Raw genomic sequence first — 23,338 nt, forward strand, 5'->3', positions numbered from 1 at the left:
TAGGGCCATTATGTTAATACTACGTTTAACGTTAAACCACGTTCACTTGTAGATATGGTTGCTTTTATCATAATGTGTTTCATACGTGGGTTTAAACGAACAAGCTGACATTTCTCTGTTTAAACGGGAGATACTCCGTTTAAAACCACCATACAGATGATTTCTGAAGGGTTATTTTTGTCTTCAATGTCGAAAATTACTACACCAATATACTGGTAGTTCTGTGAACAGTGGACCTCACGCAGTTATAAACCACAGCCTCCATCGGAGTGTCCATCAGAATAAATCCTGTCAGTATGTTGTGTCGGCGAGATATTGGTGTGAAAACGGTCAATGGCTGTTGGGGTTGGTGTATCAAAAATGCTAACATCAAAAGCTAATCTCCTCCAAGACATTCTAGCAACAGGTCAGCCCGAGTTCAAAGCAGAGAAAGGTCGAGAGAAAATGTTACTATCAGTTATGAATTGCATGCGTCATTGCATGCAATTATTAATCCACTCGACAGCTGATTTATGATGAATAATTCTATAGTCTGATTCTTCGAAGGAGACTCTTTTTCCTTCTGTATTATCCTTAAAATGCAACATTTCAAAAAACCTTTTATACAGAGTGTTTACGAACGCCCTACCATGCGCAATACTCTAGGGTCATGTTCCTGGGTAAAAAACACATTTAAATATCATATTTAAATTATCCGGCAGTCTTCAGTTACTCACACAGCAGCCATTTGCTTGTTCCACTTATTAATATCGGGGCACCGAGCTTCGCTTGTTATTTATATTTACTGACTAGCCGTCAGGCTCGCTTCGCTTGCCATATCCGTCATACCCGACTGGATTGTCCAAAAATGAGATCAGCGGGCTCGCTTCGCTCGCCTGCATGTAGACCTCAGCGGAACCTCTGTACCGAATTCTGGACCCCCGACTGGATTGTCCAAAAATGAGATCAGCGGGCTCGCTTCGCTCGCCTGCATGTAGACCTCAGCGGAACCTCTGTACCGAATTTGAACGTATTATGTCAATTTGATCTCGAAAAATACTTGTTACTATATCGGCGTATCTTTGGCGAACAAAATTCTTCCACCTCAGCTAAACCTGTGTACTGAATTTTTTTTATATATTTCCATCAATTATTGAAAAAGGTGAGGATACGCAGAAAAGCTGAGAAAACGCTAATTTTTGGGCGTATCTTTGGCGTTATTTCAAATTCCTTCTAACACAACATTATTGCACCCCAGCTGAGATGTCATTTTTTTAGCATATGTTTAGACGATCCAGTCGGAGGTCCAAACCAAACGTCTGGCTAAACGGATATGGCGAGCGAAGCGAGCCTGACGGCTAGTAATATAATATTCCCAGGAATAGCTCTGATTTAAGTAGCAGTACCCAATCAATTTTTCAGCGATAGCGATAAATCATGACCTCCTAAATAGGTATTTAGGAGATACTGGATAAATTGGTATTTAGGAGGTCCTGGATAAATGCATTTCAATCTTCAACCTGGTGCCAACCTAACAAAGTCAACTCAACTTAATGCCAACCTGACAAAATTTTTAACATTGTTACCAGAACAACTGTTTCGAAGAGGTACTCTCTCTAGATTAAAGTTCTATATTAACATATGATATGGACATTTCAATTATAATTCTAAGATATTGGAATAAGAAGAATACATGCTAAAAGACGAACTTAAAACCCTTAAAAACCACCCTTAGAGTTAAAATATCGCCAAAAGATTTCTTAGTGCGCCTCTAAAGGGCCAACTGAACATATCTACCAAATTTGAACGTTTTTGGTCCGGTAGATTTTTAGTTCTGCGAGTGAGTGAGTGAGTCAGTCAGTCAGTCAGTCAGTGAGTGAGTGCCATTTCGCTTTTATATTATATAGATAAACAGAACCATTGCCTACTATAGATAGTAAGCCTTATCTAAAGTAAGCCATGACAGAACACAATTCTCTAAAATGATCGTGTTCATATTTCACAGCTGGCTATAATATGTCATCTTATGAATTTCGGGGATGCGATATTTTGATTTTTCACATACTCGCTCATTCACTTTTTTACCATCCACAGCTGTTTCAGCCAAGGATGAATCGAATCAAGGATGAAAGGATCAACCAAGTGCAATCGAATTTTGATATAATAAACCTACCATATTCCAAATTTCGTGAAAATCGTTAGAGCCGTTTTCGAGAACCATTGAACATAAATAACCAGATAACCAGATAACCAATTATAAAAATATAAAGAGATATACAGAAAATGCTCGCTTAATATAATAGGATTTTTTCTGAATAATGGTTGAACATACGAAACTGAAACATCGCACAATCATTCATACCAACTAGACAAAGATACAGAAAAATTGAGTTAATTTTTCAAATTCATAAAACAAAATGGCGGCCATTCAAAATTTTGTTTCTCAAAAAACTCAGGAACCGTTTGTTTTACAAGGAACTTAAGACTTTCGGACAATTTAAATATGATATTTAGATACGTTTCTTACCCAGGAATAATGTCCTCGAGTATTGATAGGGAGTTCATAAACACTCTGTATACGTCGACGCGAGATTGAAAAAGTAACATACCTGTCAAATTCAATGGAAATCTATTGCCGCGTTTCGCCGTGAATGCGATCATATAAACATTATAAACATAAAGAGAAATTCAAAACCGTCGACTTGAATCTTAGATCTCACTTCGATCGGTCAATCAGCTCTCGAATGGATTATTAATTGCATGCAATGACGCATGCAATTAATATATCAGTGTATCTTGGTAAAAAATCAGCTGTCGTGTGGACTATTAATTGCATGCAATAACTGAAAGTAGCATAGTATTCTCTCTTTGAACTCGGGCTGACCTGTTGCCACTATGTCTTGAAGGAGATTAGCTTTTGATGTTAGCATTTTTGATACACCAACCCCAACAGCCATTAGCCGTTTTCACACCAATATCTTGCCGACACGACATAAAGACAGGATATACTCTGAAGGACAGTATTGGAGGAGGCTGTAGTTTATAACTGCGCAAGTTCTACTGTTCACAGAACTAATAGTATTGGATTAGGTTGTTACGTTAGCTGATAAGGTGTGGTACTTAAAGTGTCAAGAGTGATTTTCACTACGGTATAAATCACAATTTTAATAAATTGAGTATGCAAGATGAATTATTGCCCTCCAATCTTAAAAATTTCACCAACAAATAATATCCGATTATGATAGAAGTTTGGGCGTGGTTTTTATATTATTATAAAAGCTTTCTCTCCGGGATGCCGACATGCCACCATTTTTCGCCCATTTCTCTTGGAGCAAATTATGTTATATGTTTGTTTAGAAATGATTCTTTAAAATAAAACTTTCTGCGCAAATAATTGCGTTTCTGTTTCTATTCAGATATCTGATCTATTAAAAAAATATTCAGTACAAATCGAGTTGATTCAGAACATGTTGACTATAGTGAGGTCCACGTTATGATGGCAGTGGAGGAAGATAGGAGAACAACGTTGCCGATCCTCTGTCTTGTCAATGCCTTCTATAGACGGTAGCTGATTTGCTGATTTGACAGGTTTATTAATGCAATATTAACTGTTCATTCTCGTTTAAAATAATCAATTATATTTTATTAAGCAAGAAATTATATTCTTCAAAAATTAAATAATTAATATGAGATATTTTGTTAATTTTTAATTCTACATTGTTGAAAGATGATCTGGCAACAGAGCAAAGCGAGAAAGAGATAGCGCTATCCGCTTTGTTGGAAGATAGACAAGGATAGCAATACCACTGCTAATCAAACACTGCCATTATAATGTGGACATCACTATAGTCTTCGTTGTTAATTCCCTTCTCTTCTTTCTACTTCTTCTTCTTCTTCTTCTTCTTCTTCTTCTTCTTCTTCTTCTTCTTCTTCTCCTTCTTCTTCTTCTTCTCCTTCTTAGTCTTCTTCTTTTCCACCTCCTCCTCCTCCTCCTACTCCTCCGCCTCCTCCTCCTCCTCCTCTTTGGTAAAGAGTTAGTGAGAAGGATATTTTAAATATTCTTTCCGAAGAATGGACATTGATATGTCCAAAGCTCCGCCAATTTATGTAGATGCATAACAATATTATCTACAGTTATCACAAATTGCTTTTTTCATATCATATGAAGTTCAATAATTATTTTCTTAGTCTATATTATGTAAATTCATCTATAATTTTGCTGTATTATAAGCTATTGTATATAAGTGTATAGGCCAGTATATATTGTTGTAATCTACATGAATAAAGTACTCAATCAATCAATCAATCAATCCTCCTACTCCTCCTCCTCCTATTCCTCGTATTCCTCCTCCTCCTCCACATTCTTTTCCCATCTTTCCTTTCTTCATCTCCAACCACAACTAGGGAATAGGAAAGAGAGAGAGAGTCAGAGAGATAGAGAGTGAGTCAGAGAGAGAGAAAGAGAGAGTTGTCCAATAGCTACTTGCCTATTTCTGCTTTCACTTGAGCAGAGTGGAAGACTGGAGTTGAGTTGAGTTGATTTCTTGCAGTGCATGCATGTCTTGGCTGTCATGGGGCATGGGGCATGGGGCATGGCAGCTTATTATCGATTGCAAACAACTTGTTTCATGAACGAGAGTTATGATGTAAGCCATCGCACCGACTAAATTATAGTCAAGCAACAAATGATCACGTCTCAACTACTCAACTGATTAACTTGAAATTTTGCTTATAGATTCTTAATTAATCAAGGATGGTTACAGATCTATTTTCAGGTTTCCAAGATTTCATTACATCAAGTTTTCAGTTCGTATCAACTGCTGTTCCAAATTCCAATCTCAAACAGCCAGTTTCCAACAAGTTTTCCAAATTATACGAGAATAACCTCAAAATGTAGAATTCACAACAACCAGTTGAATTTTAATCGTGATTAATCCCACAAGAACCAATCAGAGAAGCCGTCTTTTCAAAAGCACCTTCCCTGATTGTTTCTCATGGAATTAATCACGATTAAAATTCAACCGACTCTTGTGCAATCGGGCCAAAGCATATCAAATAAATTACAAGGAGAACGAATTATTTGGGATCAGAGCGTATAGAATGAAAGTATCACATTACAGAATAAAATAATGTAGAATATGATTACACTCTATATTCTCTGTTGGAAATCTACAATTTTTTCGAGAATTGATCAATAACAATAGCCTACACAAACAAAAAAAAAAAAAACACTGATGATGAATTTTAACTAATAGAATAGAATAGAAAACAACAAGAATATTGAGCGAATCTCTCAAATGTCATGAAATGAACCGCAAAACAAAAAATAATTTAAAAAATTAAAACTAGGACCTTTCCCAATTATTTGTGATGTATATTCTGAATTGAACATAATCAAACCAATAAATTATGGAGTGATATAATACCGTAACTGATCTAATATAATAAGATCAGTTACGGTATTATATCACTATTATATTACGGTATAATATCTTATCATATTAGATCAGTTACGATACTATATCACTTCAAACCCAAAAGGGTTTAAAACCATAAATATCGAAGGAATCTCTAAAAACATCATGAATGAACAGTCAAAAATCGTTCTGAGAAACTTTATAGGCCGGTTTCCGAGCTCGGGATTCAGCTAAGTTCTAGATTTAAACAGCTGAAGTCAGAAAATTGGCTTTCCGAAACGGGGCGTAGTCGCAGTTTTTATGATAATCTTTATTTTCTCATTTCTATAATTAGAAACTTTTTCCTTGACAAAATATGAAACATTCCTAAATAATTCAAAATAGGTGGATTTTTACACTATTTTCTCTTCGTTTTAGTTTGTGTTCAATTTTCTAGTTTTTCGAAATTGAATTTAAACGTGGACTGCGACCACGCCCCGTTTCGGAAAGCCAATTTTCTGACTCCAGCTGAGTCTAGACCTTAGCAGAATCCCAAGCTCGGAAACCTGCCCTACAATATAATATGTACAATTCATGCTAATGTTCTAATCTGTATAATCAGTAAAGCTGGGTTTACACCAAAGTTATTTACAAAATGTTGATAGCTTAATCCTTATAGATTCTGTTTAATTTAAAGGAACTTGACAAACACATATGTTCATCATGTGTATAATAAGTTATGTTCAATCCAATATAATCTATGAAGATCGAGTTATTAACATTTTCTTGATAACTTTGGTGTAAACGCAGCTCAAGGTTATCATTCACGAGGTAACATCAGCAAAGTAAAAATTACAAGCTATGAAATTCATATTTCTTATGAGATTTAAATAGACATCGAGAGAAATATCCAAATAAAACACACACTATGAAATCCTGAGATTTTTTCCTCAACTTACATGAAATAGAATGGATAGAACGACAGATTTGAATATTACTCACATTATTTCTGGCAGTGACGTCACATCCCAGTTCTATGAGTCGATCTACAAACGAAGTTCGATTCTCCTTGACTGCATACATCAGAGGTGTCATCCCCGTCGCCTGCAAAATGATAAAACAAACATCCAAATTAAACAACAATCAAATTCTAATAGAATTAATCTAGAATACCGAAGAGCCAAACTGTATATTGATTTAAAAGTTCAGCTGTGCTTTTAGAATATTAAGTTTGTTTTTTGGACCTGCAAAATTAGTTCTTCAATATGTGAATATTTCCTATTTTAGTGATAATGATGTGGAATATATCTTCCATGTTTGGTTTTGAAACATTTAAATTTGAAAATCTACTTCGTGAAAATAATATAGGACTAAAAATTTTGTAAAGTGAACAACTACAAGACTTAACCTATTTTGGACTATATGTAACCATAATTATATAGATTTGGGAGAGGAATAGCACACGGTTACCTTATTTTTTCTTCTCTATCATTTTTATGATGTACTTATTGTATGAATAAATAAAGAATATGTTTATATAAAGATTTATATATTGTTCGAATTATACAGAGTGAGTCATATGAGTATGGAAACCCTTCAATAAGTTGGATACTGTTGAAGATATAATACTGTAACTTCCAAGATAAGTTATTTGTAGAATAGTAAACCTTTTGACGTACAACTGAATTTCAACACATCATAAGGGGGTGTCTTAGGGGTTGTAATTAGAATATTGTCAATGTAAACACCCATTGTGTGGTACATCATTTCAAAGGCCTTCCCAAAACAAGAAATATGACATCAATAAAAATGTTCTATGAAACTGTTATTCATGATGGCGGCTGATTGAAGTTTCAGTTTTTTCTTGTAACTTCAATCAGCCGCTATTTTGGATACAAGTATCATAGAAAATATTTATTGATGTCATATTTCTTGTTTTAAAAAGGCTTTTCAAATTATGCCACACAATAGGTGTTTACATTTGAAATATTCGAGTTACAACCCCTATTTCACCCCTCAATAGGAGTTAAAATTCATTTTTATGTCATAATATGAACAAAAATGTTCATATTAAGGAGTATTTAAATAAGGAGCATACAACCATATTATGCTGGTTTTCAAGCTCGGGATTTAGCTAAGTTCTAGACTTTAAACAGCTGGTGTCAGAAAAATAGCTTTCCAAAACGGGGCGTAGTCGCAGTTTTTATTTTCTCATTTCTATGATTGGAAACATTTTTCCTTGACGAAATTAAACATTTCTAAATAATTCAAAACAGCTGAAACTCCACACTATTCTCTCTTTATTTTATTTTCATGTTCAATTTTATATTTTTTTGAAATTTAATTCAAACGTGACAGTGATAATGACTACGACTAGGCCTCGTTTCGGAAAGCCTATTTTATGACTCCAGCTGTTTAAAGTCCAGGACTTAGTCAAATCCCGAGCTCGGAAACCGGCCCTGGAAGTAGAGTATTCGACCAGTAACTTATCCTGAAAGTTACAGTATTATATACAACAGTCTCCAACTTATTTATTTATTTCATTGACAATTACAAATCATAATTATAATATGATTGGGAGAAGACAACATGCATAGCCCAAAACTGTCTTCTCCCAAATTTTTACAAATAGAAGTTTCAAAAAAGAATAAGGTTATTGAAGGGTTCAATTGAAGACATTCTTTACAATTGCTCACACATAATTATAAGGAGCATACAACAAGTGAAATACAAATTTATTCAATTTGCAACATAATGATGCACCTGACTTCCTTTCCTACTTATCATGCTCTTCTATTGTCCTACTGGCAGCAACAAAGCGATAATTATTACTGTTCAACATGATAACTAGCAAGAAATGCAACACCGCATAACATCGCTAACAAGGGTGCAAGTTTGGAGTGTGCAAAAGAGAGAGAGAGCGAGAGAGAGAGTGAGGGAGAGGGGGTGAGATAGAGTGAGAGAGGAAGAGTGAGCGAATGAGAAGAAAAGAGAGAATTGAATAGAATTATTGCCTTTATTAAGGGCAGAGTTGGGACTCTAGGTCCTCTCTGCCACACACAACCCTAAAAGAGAGAAAGATAGAGGGAAGAGAGGGTGAGATAAATAGACAGAGTGTGTGCAAGAGAGAGTAATAGGGTGAGAAAGAGTGAGGAAGAAAGAGTGAGTGAGTGTGAGACTGAGGAGAAAAGGCAGCATAACTTTTGTTTCTAAATGTCACGCTTCTTAACACCCCAGCCCTCTCTTATCAAAACCTACTTCTCCCCACCTCTTACTCCTCCTCCTCCTCATCCTCCTCCTACACCACCACAACCAACACTCGACCTTGCATGACCAGAGCCACAGCGGCCTCAACCTTGTTTCAGTTGAGCATAAATTAGATGCTAACACCCTCTGATGGTGGTATGCATAAACACACACTAGCATACAACTAAATAATAATGTAGGACTGAGAATGGAATATGCAGCCTAGCCCGGTGTATGTGTATACATTGTGGTGCAATATTGCACTTGATAATCGAGCAGTGATGACTGTGTTGATGGGCTGAAATAATTCAAACGTTACCAGTGTTCTACTGAATCTCGTTTGTCACCTCTTTCTATTTATCATTTAGGGCCGCTTTCCGATCTCGGGATTTAGCTAAGATCTAGACTTTAAGGCTGTGCAAAGGCTAAAAATGAACTTTCTAATGGTGATATTTCTCAAAGTTTTTCGATTTGTATATCATGCAGCTATCAAAATGAAAAAGGTTTCTCAGAATTTTTTTCCGATCATCACTTTTTGAGTTATGAGCGCCTGAAGTTTAAATTTTTGGGACAGAACATTTCAAGTTCGGTGAGACATAAATCCATGTGATTCAGAGGATAGATTCATCATGGTATTGTTGATTCAATAGAACAGAAATTTTCTGAAAATATCAATTTCTAGTAAGTAGTTCAATTTACTAAAAATGGCCAAAAATAACTCAACTAAAAATTATTTTTGGTCATTTTTGGTAAATTGAATAAGTTCAACAAAGATCAATATTTCCAGAGAATATTTGTTTTACCAGATCAACAATACCATAAATAATCTATCCTCTGAATCTCATGGATTTATTTCTTACCGAACTTGAAATGCTCTGTCCCAAAAATTTAAACTTTAGGCGCTTATATCTCAAAAATCTGGTGTGGCGCAATCACACAACTTTCCTTGCCGTTATGAAAATTGATCACCTAACGCTAGTGTTCCCGCGCATCTCAAGTCTACTATTCAAAGATTTGAGCCAGCTGGTGACAGGGCAATAACGCTGAAGACACACGAGGTGTGCTATCTCTTCATAGTGAATCATTTGATAGAATCAACAGTTGCCAACAGTTTGCAATTGGATAATCACATTTTCTCGAGTTTCGAGCTTATTTCTAATTTTAGGTGAAAATGTTACTGAACATTAGTTGTAGAGATTCTCATGCTGAATCTTTTCCACTCGAAATTTTTTTGTTTAAATTGTATATGAAGACTGATAATTAATAATCTAAAATCAAACTTTGCATAGATGGGGCGGAGCTCCTGAAATTTTTATAGATATGGGACTTATGGCAGTTGATAGAGCTTATCGATGACTATTCCAGGTATAACTTTAATCGAAATCGTTGGAGCCGTTTTCGAGAAAATCGCGAAAAACCCTGTTTTTGACAACATTTTCACCATTTTAGCCGCCATCTTGAATCGCATTTTATCTAAATTGTTCGTGTCGGATCCTTATATTGTAAGGGCCTTAAATTCCAAATTTTAAGTCATTCCGTTAATTGGGAGATGAGATGTCATGTACACAGACGCACATACACTCATACACTCATACACTCATACACACACACACACACACACACACACACACACACACACACACACACACACACACACACACACACACACACACACACACACACACACACACACACAAAAGTAATGATCGGAAAAAAATGTTTTCCTGAGAAAACTTTTTCATTTTGAAAGCTTCATGATATAAAATTGGAAAGCTTTGAAAATATCACCAGTAGAAATTTTATTTTTAGCCTTTGCACAGCCTTAAACAGCTGGAGTCGGAAAATTGGCTTTCACAATCGGGTCGTAATCGTAAGATAATCTTTAGTCTCTTATTTCTATAATTGGAAACGTTTTTCCTTGACGAAATAAAAGATTTCTAAATAATTCAAAATAGCTGAAACTCTACATTGAATTCTCATTTTTTTATTTTGTGTTCAATTTTCTAGTTTTTGGAAATTTAATTTAAACGTGGACTGCGACTACGCCCCGTTTCGGAAAGCCAAATTTTCTGACTCCAGCTGTTTAAAGTTTAGAACTTAGCTAAATGCCGAGCTCGGAAACCGGCCCTTAATGGCACTGTATTTGATTGAACTACTGTGCTCAGAAGTAAATGAAAAGCTGTGGAGTTATTTCAATGCTATGTACAATCAATTGTTCGTTTCAATGAACTATTCAATTATCAGTTTATAATAAGATAATCATACTTTTTTTGGAACGCTCTTATGTCTTATTAAGAACTGTTCCTCTTCCAATTTATACAAGAAGATTATTAATCATTAAAGACGATCTGGCAACAGAGCAAAGCGAGAAAGAGATAACGTTATCCGCTTTGTTGAATGATAGACAAGGATCGCAATACCATTGCTAATCAAACACTGTCATTATAACGTGGACCTCACTATAGCCCGTTGTATACATTGTGGTGCAATAAATTGCACTTGATAATCGAGCAGTGATATAATTATATCAGGGCTGAAATAATTTAAATGTTCCCAGAGTTCTACTGAATCTTGTTTGTCTACATACTATCTTCTCATTCTTTTCATCATCTAATATTGACTGAAAGAGAAGCTTCAATTATTTTTCTTCTTTTTTTATTTTTTTCATTTTATTTAATTTTTGTAGTTTTTCTTTTTTTAATCTATAGTTCTACTCTATTTCCATCTTCCTGTTCTTCTTCTTCTTCTTCTTCTTCTTCTTCTTCTTCTTCTTCTTCTCCTTCTTTTCTTTCTCTCCAGTGCTTATTCCACTCCTATCCTTCTCATTTTTTCTTCTTCTTCTCTCTTATCCTCTAATCTAATCTAATCCTCATACCACTTTTCCAAGTTCTACATTATTCATACAGTTGTATGAACTTGTGTGTGTATTGATGAGAGTGTTTATGCATACCATTTTCACAACTCTTCATATATATTTCTTTCAACTGCTTCTTTCACTTATAATCTTAGTTGCTTATTCTCCCCTTATTCTTTACTTCATAGTTTCAGGTACATAGCTATAACTTTCAGCATCATGTCTTCGTATCATCTTGATATATTTTATTTGATAGTGAAATCTATTTTCAATATCTCAAGCCAGCGTATATTTCTGTCTACATGAGTATAGAGATTAATGTAACCTAATTATTTTCCAGCACCAAAACCTTGCTCTAAAAAGTATGAAACTTGGAAACTCTTGCAAAGTGATAATTATAATAGTCTGTTATCATTCACACTGACTCCTCAACGTTAATCCCACTATAGTTGTATAGCAAATGATACATTCATGAAAGTTCTAACAAAATTCCATCCATATCAATTTGTAACAAAATATTACTTAAAACAGTCATAGTGTTTATTCTTTAAAACTGATACTATTGCAGTTTGACCACCCTAAACGTTAGTAAACTGTTCATCTCCACAACTTCAATCTTAACAGGAATCAACGCTAAAGTTGTTGCACCTTTTCAAGAATGGTCACCCATCCTACTCGGTGACGTCACCTATGTAAACACACTCACATGCCGAGGCGTGCTTTTAATAATAGCTGGACAATGTTTGTTGACACTCACAGAGGAGAGGAAGCGAGAGAGAGTGAGTGAGAGAGTGTGATAGGTCCGATCTACTTGCTGCTCCATTTTATGACCCCGATCTTTGACCCACTGTCATCAGGTATTGCAATAATGTCGATAGTCTGCTGACCCTAAACTACATTATCACTATCACTACTAGTCAAAACTTGTCCCTCTTAACTAGTAGTTCTGCGAGCAGTAGACCTCGCTCATACACCTAAAAAATTATGAGAGAAGCAATTAAGAACGTAAAGTATATTGTGAAGATTCCTAATAACACTACTTGAAGCCCGTGGAAAGGCCTAGAGATACTACGGGCCGGGTACGAGCTCAGGATTCAGCTAAGTTTTAGACTTTAAACAGCTGGAGAAAGAAAATTGGCTTCCCAAAACAGAGCGTAGTCGCAGTCCACGTTGTAATAAACTCTCGAAAAACTAGGAAATTGAACACAAAATAAAATAGTTTTAGCTACTTTGAATTATCTAGGGATGTTTGTTTCATTTTGTCTAGGAAAAAAGGTTTCCAATTATTATAGAAATGGGAAAATAAAGATTATCATAATAACTGTGAAAAGCCAATTTTCTAAAGCCGTGTCCACACTGAACAAATGTTCGACATACATGTTCGGAAAACATGCTTGTTGAGGAGCTCAGGGACAAATATTTTCAAAAGGTTGGACAGTCATCGTTTGTCAAACAAAAAATTAGGTACTGTTTTTCCAAACATTTTCAGAGTTGAAAGCTGTAAAGAAGCTGTAAAACATAAAACCTGTTCTTCCCACTTACAAATATTTTGTTTGGTGACGCGTCCACACTGGCCACTGGCAAACATTGTTTGTCAAACATAATAGAATTTGCCCAAACTTTTTCATTGAACATGTTTGTCGAACATTTGTTCAGTGTGGACACGGCTCAAGTCTGGAACTTTGTTGAATCCCGAGCTCGGAAAGCGGCCCCAAGTTGCACTGAGGTCGGTTGATTATGATCGTGTTTAATTCCACGAGAACCAATCAGAGAAGCCTTCTCTTCAAAAAAACCTTCTCTGGCTGTTTCTTTGAATCACTATTTAAATTCAACCGGCTTTTGTGCAAACGGGCTCAAAGGTTCCTGTTTGCATTATTAAACAAATACCTGGGGAAAGTTGCAATACTAATCAGCTGTTTCTGCATGAAAATGCTTTTCTGTTTCAGATGGAAATGCTTAACACATGTTTTCTTTTGCTAAGAGTTTCATAAATTGTGTTGTCACTCACATGATCAGCTATGCCGGCCAGCGGCTGTGGGTTGACATCCTCGCCTCCACTGGCCACCAGCTTCTCGAGGCTCTTGATGACCTGGTCCATGGGGGGCCAGTCCCCCTTCTGCGACAGCTGGAGGATGCGTGCCGAGATGTCTCGACCAGACGCCCCGGCACTGTTCTGGCGTGCCGGTGCACCCGGAGTGCCATCGCCTGCAACCCAAAACGAGACCATTGATTGAAGAAAAAGGTTTTCTTTCAAGGGTCACTATCTCCAAAAAAAGTTGAACAAGAATTTTATGGTTATTTTATTTATTTAATTATTCATATGGCTTTTATTTGCAGAGAGATCCTTTTGGATGTTCTGCCTTGCCGTATTACCCAATGTCATTTCCTATTAACATTTAAGTTTATAGGTTATATATTGGGTTCTTCATCTTTTCTCACTAAAAACTTGCACTTTTACTGCCTGAGTTTCTATTTTATAAAGTTTAAAATTAAGGAAACTAATCTCTAAACACACATTCAATTTAAAAAGCAAACAAATTTTAAATTCTGATGATAGTATTGGAAGATGAAAATTTCACAATACAATTTTTTCCATGGCAACCAAACTTGAAATTCATTGAATAATATTTTATGGTGAGGTCCATGTTATAATGGCAGTGTTTGATTAGCAATGGTATTGATATCCTTGTCTATCATTCAACAAAGCAGATAGCGCTATCTTTTTCTCACTTTGCTCTGTTGCCAGATCGTCATTCAACAATGTATAATTTATAATTAATTAACAAAATATTTCATCTTTATTATGAAAATTCATTATGAAATAATTGAAGAATAATTCCTTGCTCAATAAAACATAATAATTGATATCCTTGTCTATCATTCAACAAAGCGGATAGCTCTATTTCTCTCTTCCTTTGCCAGATCAACTTTTAACAATGTAGAATTGATAATTAATCAACAAAATCTTTCATCTTAATTATGAAAATTCATGACGAAATTATTGAAAAAAATAATTTCTTGGTTAAAAAAATATAATTTATTACTTGGAACGAGAATGAACTGTCAATATTACATCAATCAACCTGAATTAGCTACCGTCTATAGAAGGCATTGACGATACAGAGGATCGTTGTTCTCCTATCTCCCTCCACTGCCATTATAACGTGGACCTCACTATGGTTTAAACCATCATCTGACTCAAATGAAACACATCATTATAATAAATGCGACAGTGCAATGATTAAATGGATTTAATGCTCAAACCAACTTTGGGAAAGCGACCCTGAAGCTGACCCAAAACGTGGCCATTGATTGTAAAAACACAACAGTGAGGTCCACGTTATAATGGCAGTGGAGTAAGATAGGAGAACAACGTTGCCTATCCTCTGTCTTGTCAATGCCTTCTATGGACGGTAGCTGATACATATTTATTGATATAATATTACGGCCTGCTGAAATCTGTTCTCCAAGGAAAGATCTATGGCAGAAGAGGACCAGGAAGAAGGAGAATATCATGGCTGAAAAACCTGCGTACCTGGTTCTCCAAAACTACAACAGAACTTTTCAGGATGGCTGTAAATAAGATAACCATAGTCAGGCTGATCGCCAATATTCGGAACGAATAGGCACTATCAGAAGAAGAAGATATAATATTAACTGTTCAGTCTCATTAAAAAAAATTGATTAATTAATTATATTTTATTGAGCATGAAATTAAATTTTTCAATAATTTCATAATGAATTTCCATGATCAAGATGAAATATTTTGTTGATTAATTATCAAATATCGGGGCACCGAGCTTCGCTCGTTATTTATTCATTAACTTTTGATAAACCGAACACAATTATTCTTTAAAATGATTGGGGGAGTACTAACAGGCACAGCCCAAAGCTGTTTTTCCCGAATTTTGATTTATACACTATAAATAGTCCAGAAAGTAGGTAATGCTCCATACACTTGAATTCAGGTTCAATTTGCTGTTCAAACGTTTGATAAAAAGGATTTATAATTTAGATTATATACAAACCAAATTGAATAACAAAATAACACTCACTAATCACTTGAAATTGTCAAATAATGTTCAACTTTGAAAATTATGATATACTCTAGTTTAGGAGGATTATTATGTCATGTCAACAAATCAGATTATGTTGATCAAGTCGATCAAAAATTGTCTATTTAGTTAAAATTTCTCGCTGATTGATTTTATTACACAGCTTGAAATAATTCTGTCTCTCTCCCACACAGGCACACGAATCTTCTGTTGTCGAGAGACGACGAAATTATCATCAGTTTTCCAAGGATGAATTATCCTTTTAATGTCGTTGAGCGAGTTTCCAAAGAATGAGACCTAGTGCAATCGAATCTTTATATCATAAACATACTATGTTCCAAATTTCGTTAAAAAATCGTTAGAGCCGTTTTCGAGATACGTAAAACATAAATAACCAGATATAAAAATAACCAGATATTATAAAGAAATTGCTCGCTTAATATAATAGGATTCTACATTGTTGAGAAACTATCTGGCAACAGAGAAAAGCGAAAGAGAGATAACGCTATCCGCTTTGTTGAATGATAGACAAGGACAGCAATACCATTGCCAATCAAACACAGCCATTATCAAGTGGACCTCACTATAGAGTAAATTGAAGATAATATTATCATCATGTCACCCGTGCAGCAAGGGTCTAATTGTAAACTTGAAAATTCAAAACTTGACCTATTGAAATATTGAGAAATTCAAAAGAGGCCTATAACCATCCTCAGTTGATTAAGTTAATCCAACACTGCCATTATAACGTGGACCTCGCTATAATACCACAATATTTCTTATCAAAATCATCAAAGAGAACACCCATTCCATGCATGTAGCCTAATCAAATTGGCACAAACGTTTTGCTGGAAAATTTTCAACAAGAGAGCAGTCTTATCATTGTATTGATTTACAAGCAGCCACTGCATAATAATATAGAACTTGGTATGTTTTGTTCGGTTATCTAAGTAAACAAGTAGGTTAGTATTTATTGTACCAAGGAATGGTTTGATGTCGACGTTGGTGGAGGTAGTAGGTGTAAATACAGAGTCTTGGGTCGAGAAAGTATGAGGGAGTAGTCGTGATGGAGAGGGGTTGTTTTAGTGAGAGTGAGAGAAAAGTCTCAATGAGAGGATGAGAGGCTCACGATGATTGGAGAGTTGTGCAAGGAGGTTTCGTGTGTTGTGAATAAAAGACCGAGCTCGGGATTTAGCAAAGTTCGAGACTTTAAACAGCTGAAGTAAGAAAATGTGCTTTCCGAAACGCGGTGAAGTCGTAGTTCACTTTTAAATCAAATTTCGAAAATTGAACACAAAATAAAATAAAGAAAAAAGTAAAAGCTATTTTGAATTATCTATGAATATTCCATTTCGTCAAGGAAAACCGTTTCCAATTATCGAAATGAGATGATAAGAATTATCAAAAAATCTGCGACCACGCCCCGTTTGGGAAAGCCAATTTTCTGACTTCAGCTGTTAAAAGTCTAGAACTTTGCTTAATACCGAGCTCGGAAACCGGTCCTAAAGCACTGTAATAGTATATTTCGCTCCTAGGGCCGAAAATGAGACTTTTACGGCTTGAAATCGGTTTTCAAGCTCGGCCTATGGCCTCGGACTAGAAGAGATTGACAGCCGGAAAAACATTTTTGCCCATGGTGAGAACGTTATTTTTCGCCACACAGAAAAATAAACAATATAAATATGAGAATAATTGTTTATAAGGCACTTCCGGAAGCAAAACAGGAAGGTCATAGCTCTAGCAAATCTAAGGTAATCTGAATATCAGGAAATTGTCCAAGTATTTTTATTTTTTATTCTGATTTGTCTAAATAACCTAAAAGATTATGTTCAATTATGTAAGAGGTTGAGTTTATACTTTTTATTCTTCCAAATGACAATAAGATGATATTATTATAAATGTTTTTATCCTTGAATAATAAACACAAATAATGAAAAGTTTTTTGATCAGCTGTGTCTTAGCACACTTGAAATTTGGCCAATCTGAATGTCAACGTCAACAATGCTTGTTGTCGTTGACTTTGGAAGTTTAGGTTAGAAGTTCTATCCTACTCTGAAAATCGAATTTGAATGGTTTATAATATATATATCTTATCTGTATTTTATTCATCCAAATGAAATGATAGTATCTTATTGCAGAATACTTATTCAATTCTAGAAGCATAAACTGATTCCGTTTCATAAACCATTTTGTAAACACGTTCACATCAAATCAGAATCAGCAGACTTCAAGGTTATTTTACAGCCCTAGGGCCGTAAAACTTTCACCGGCCTGGTCAGAAAACAATCATTTTCGGCCTCCATATGACTCACGAAAACCAGCTCATTACATCCAAGTGGGGCGAAATATCTATAAATCAAATCAATAAATCTAACCGCGGTAAACCTTCGTGGTTTCATGGCTTTATTCTGTCAGATTTTGTCTTTTGATAAAGGATAAATCCAATAGATATAGAGCAACTGGTGATAGAGGATATGAATATTGATGTTATTTAAATCGTTAGAGCTAACATCTAAATAGCAATTAGATATTATTTAGCTCGTTATTTAGATGGTGAGAAAAAGAAGGATTTTAAGAGTACAATTTTCGAGTTGAGAGGGTATGAATAGGATGTATAGTTCAGATATTCATTCAACAACAATATGAAAACACATAATCTACACTATAATAAAGGAAAGAACTGGCTTAAACTCGAACGGGATGGGAAAATTATGTTTGACGCATCATCACGTCTGAACTACTCAACTGATTAACTTGAAATTCTGCAAATAGATTCTCAATTAACCGAGGATGGTTATAGGCATATCTTCAATTCTTCAAGATTTCATCACGTCAATTTTTAAAATGTACCCTTGTGAAGCACGGGTTACCTGCTAGTCATGAAATAAAATTGAGATTCAACAGGTGGAAAGTTAAAATTCTGAGTGTTAAAACGGTAAATTTGATGTTTTAGAAGATATTCAGGAAGAAAATCCTCATGAAGGGTAAAAATAGGGAAGAAGATAAAAGAAAAAATCGATAAGATTGAATTCAAAGGGTTTAAAAACAGGGGTTTCAACGACGCTAGAAAAATGGTTAATTATTGCTTGGTGGAAAATTTGAGGGGAGAAATGGAGGAATTTGAGGGTGACAGTAAGGATCTCAAAGTTTCAAAATTAGGATTGTTTGGAGGGAAAAATTCTGTGATGTGGGAGTCAAAAATGTTTAAATGAGGATAAGGCCAAGTCACATCTATAGCAGGGCCAACTCGCATCCTCACTTTTCTCTTATCCCCTTTCTCCATCCTTTTTCATTATTTTCACTTTTAACCTTTCTCTTGTACCATATTCCCGTTATTTTGAGCCTCCACATCTTTGTTTCCAACCTCTTAGGGCCAAGTCACACGGAGTGTTTGTCCAGGCGTTTTCAGACGACTCGGAAGGGCAGAAAGCTCTCCAATTGGCTTATCAGCTGACCAATCCTGAATGCCAAACCAATCAGCCAATCGGAGAGCTTTCTGCCCTGCCGACTCTTCTCGAAACGCCTGAAATAACTCTTCATGTGACTTGGCCTTATCATCATTTTAGCATTTTTGACTCCCACATCACAGAATCTTTTCCTCCAAATCAATCCTAATTTTGAAACTTTGAGTTCCTTACTTTAACCCTCAAAATCCTCCATTTCTCCCTTCAAAATCTCTAATACACGCTCTAATTCACTATTTTTTAGCGGAGTTGAAACCCCTGTTTTTAAACCCTTTGAATTCAATCTTATCGAGTTTTTCATTTATCTTGTTCTCTATTTTTACCCTTAATGAGGATAACCTCATTTTCACCCTTCTTCCTGAATATCTTCTAAAACATCAAATTTACCATTTAAACACTCAGATTTCCAACTTACCCCATCTGCTGAATCTCGAAGTTATTTCATGACTAGCAGGTAACCCGTGCTCCGTGAGGGTCTTTTTAAAACTTTACAAACTGAGAACTTGACGTAATGAAATCTTGCAGAATTGAAAAATGCCTATAACCATCCTTGGTTGATTAAGAATTCATATGCAAAATTTCAAGTTGATCAGTTGAATAGTTCAGACGTGATGATGCGTCAAACATAATTTTCCCGTCCCGTACGTGTATAAGCCAGTTCTTTACTTAATTATGGTGTAGATTACGTGTTTCTATCTTTGTTCTTGTTGAATGAATATTCAAACCATACCCCCTATTCCCACCCTCTTAACTCGGAAATTGTACTCTCAAAATTTCACCTTCCACCGATTAAATCTTGATTTTATATAATTGAGAGGTTGAAAACAAGTACTTGGAAGCTCGAAATGTCAGGTATATGATACAAAAATAAGGCTAGGAGTGAACGAAAGAATTAAAAAAGATGGAGGTAGAGTAGAAGAGGATGTAAGTTGGCTGCGCTATAGATGAGTGCGTGAGATAAGCTCCTCACTGGTCCGTCCAGGTTAGTAGGACTTTACTAAGAAAGCGACCGGTCGACCGCTAACAGTATTTGTTGTATGGCAACCACTAATGCTATAATCATAAGGATTTCTGCCAGTTTGGAATGAATCTTGACTGACCGACCGGTGTTCCAGTTTTAATTTGTCTCAACTTAGCCTAGGTGAGTTAAGTTCAACACTTAAGGGCGAAAATCAATGCGACCACCAGATATGAAACGGGAGCGGAAACTTGCCGTGAAATAAACAGCTCTATAGTGAGGTACACGTTGTAATGGCAGTGAAGAAAGATAGCAGAACAACGTTGCCGATCCTCTGTCTTGTCAATGCCTTCTATAGACGGTAGCTGATACAGGTCTATTGATGTGATATTAACTGTGCATTCTCGTTTAAAATAATAAATTATATTTCATCAAGCAAGAAATCATATTTTTCAATAATTTCATGATGAATTTTCATAATTAGAATGGAGTAATTTTCTTATGAGTCATCAATCTACATTGTTAATAGACGATCTGGCAAGAGAGCAAAGCAAGAAAGAGATAGAGCTATCTGCTTTGTTGAATGATAGACGAGGATAGCAATATAATTACTTATCATACACTACCATTAGAACGTGGACCTACCTATAGTTGAACACATTTTCGGTACAAGCAATCTATTTGAACTCGAATTGGTGTGTTTCTGTATTTATTTTGTAGTTGTCATCAATCTACAGTAAGGTCCACGTTATAATGGCAGTGTTTGATTAGCAATGATATTGTAATCCTTGTCTATCATTCAACAAAGCAGATAGCGCTATCTCTTCTCGCTTTGTTCTGTTGACAGATTGTCTTTCAACAATGTACAACTAATAATTAATTAAGAAAATTTTCATCTTAATTATAAAAATCCATTATGAAATTATTTAAATATATAATTGATTATTTTAAACGAGAATGAACAGTTAATATCACATCAATAACCCTGTATCAGCTACCGTCTATAGAAGACATTGACAAGACAGAGGATCGGCAACGTTGTTCTCCTATCTTTCTCCACTATCATTATAACATATATAACTAGCATATAGATCCCGGGTTTAAACCCTCTCATTACCAAAAGTTTTTTAACCAGATCACACCTGTGCTATCGGATGGGCACGTTAAACTGACGGTCCCGGCTGAAGTATGACAGTCTTTCATCTCTGATCAATGAACTACACGTTATAACAGCAGTTAATTCAATAATTAACATTGGTGTTGCTTGTCTATTATTCGATGAAGCTGGTAGCACTAGCTCCACAAAGTTGTCTGTTCGTTTTTACCAATATATTCAATTAACAGATTATTTCATCTCAATTTTGAGAATTTTTTATTATTATTAAATAATTGAAACATAATCTAGTGTAGATAAGATTGAACTACTCATTTTCAACAAGATTGACCAGTTAATATTACATCAGATATAGCGGTATTAGCTATCCTCTATAGAAGGTATTGACAAGACAGAGGATCGCCATTGCTATTCTTCTAACTTTCTCCACAGACATTATAACATGGATCTCACTATAAGAGTATAATCTGTAATACGGGTTGCATTCCCTATCCCTATGCTATGCTCATATGTGATGCGGGTTGGATTAACATCCCCTATCCTATGCTCATATGTAATGCGGGTTGCATTAACATCCCCTATCCTATACTCATATATAATGCGGGTTGCATTAACATCCCCTATCCTATGCTCATATGTAATGCGGGTTGCATTAACATCCCCTATCCTATGCTCATATGTAATGCGGGTTGCATTAACATCCCCTATCCTATGCTCATATGTAATGCGGGTTGCATTAACATCCCCTATCCTATGCTCATATGTAATGCGGGTTGCATTAACATCCCCTATCATATGCTCATATGTAATGCGGGTTGCATTAACATCCCCTATCCTATGCTCATATGTAATGCAGGTTGCATTAACATCCCCTATCCTATGCTCATATGTAATGCGGGTTGCATTAACATCCCCTATCCTATGCTCATATGTAATGCGGGTTGCATTAACATCCCCTATCCTATGCTCATATGTAATGCGGGTTGCATTAACATCCCCTATCATATGCTCATATGTAATGCAGGTTGCATTAACATCCCCTATCCTATGCTCATATGTAATGCGGGTTGCATTAACATCCCCTATCCTATGCTCATATGTAATGCGGGTTGCATTAACATCCCCTATCCTATGCTCATATGTAATGCGGGTTGCATTAGCATCCCCTATCCTATGCTCATATGTAATGCGGGTTGCATTAACATCCCCTATCCTATGCTCATATGTAATGCGGGTTGCATTAACATCCCCTATCCTATGCTCATATGTAATGCGGGTTGCATTAACATCCCCTATCCTATGCTGATATGTAATGCGGGTTGCATTAACATCTCCTATCCTATGCTCATATGTAATGCGGGTTGCATAAGCAACCCCTGCTCATAATTGATGCTAATACAGTATCTAAAATTGGTCAATAACTGAAATATATATTATATACTATCTTCAATCACTTATTCATTATGTTTATACTATCTTTCTACTATATACTTCCTATACTACTCTATATTATCTAGTGAGGTCCATGTTATAATGGCAGTGAAGAAATATAGGAGAACAACGTGGCCAAGTCTCTCCATTTATAGTAATTTGTTCACTCACCCTTATCATCTTTGCTGGCATCTTTGGCGGTTCCCCCTCCCTTCTCCGCCTTGTCTTCACTCTTGCCGCTTCCTCCTGCACCCGGTTTACGTCCCGCGTTAGTACTCATTACGGCGGTTTTACACTACACACAATCATCCAACACCTATGTCAACACACCACGTCTCCTCTATTTGCTGCATTATTGTTTATTTCAAGCCGATAAGTTTTCTGTAATCATTGCTTTATCAATAATAATTTCAACATAACTTTTTCAAATATATTAGATTGTCTAGATCTAATTCACTGGATCGCGTAATAACTTTCTTGTAATCATTGTATCGGAAACAATGTAACATCACTTGTTAGAATAGATAAGATTGTCTAGATCTAATTCACTGGATCACGTAATAACTTTCTTGTAATCATTGTATCGAAAACAATGTAACATCAATTGTTCAAATAGACCAGATTGTCCAGATCTAATTCACTGGATCACGTAATAACTTTCTCATAATCATTGTATCAATAACAACGCTTGTTGAAATAGATCATATTGTCTATATCAAAATCACTGTACCACGTTATTATAACTTTCTCGTAATCATTGTATCGAGAACAATGTAACATCACCAGTTCAAATTGTCTAGATCTAATAAGCTAGATCAGATTGTGACACGTCATAGCTTGA

The 23,338-nt window shown here is 35.6% G+C and overlaps 1 protein-coding gene across 2 annotated transcripts in view; it reads right to left on the bottom strand.

The window, feature by feature from the left end:
* Positions 1-23,027, bottom strand: part of LOC111050880 (serine/threonine-protein phosphatase 6 regulatory ankyrin repeat subunit A) — a 187,719-nt gene extending 164,692 nt beyond the window's left edge. The window contains exons 1-3 of one of the 2 annotated variants that reach the window (XM_039429781.1): positions 22,669-23,027; positions 13,484-13,680; positions 6,378-6,479 (exon numbers count right to left, since the gene is read on the bottom strand). In XM_039429781.1, the coding sequence (XP_039285715.1) occupies positions 6,378-6,479; positions 13,484-13,680; positions 22,669-22,777 (408 nt within the window). In that variant the 5' untranslated portion in view covers positions 22,778-23,027. The remainder of the gene's footprint in view (positions 1-6,377; positions 6,480-13,483; positions 13,681-22,668) is intronic. The other variant, XM_039429782.1, reaches the window with a different exon arrangement.
* Between the last annotated feature and the right edge of the window lie 311 nt (positions 23,028-23,338).

This window comes from Nilaparvata lugens, chromosome 5 (genome assembly GCF_014356525.2).
Source record: "Nilaparvata lugens isolate BPH chromosome 5, ASM1435652v1, whole genome shotgun sequence".
In the NCBI taxonomy this organism is placed as follows: domain Eukaryota; kingdom Metazoa; phylum Arthropoda; class Insecta; order Hemiptera; family Delphacidae; genus Nilaparvata; species Nilaparvata lugens.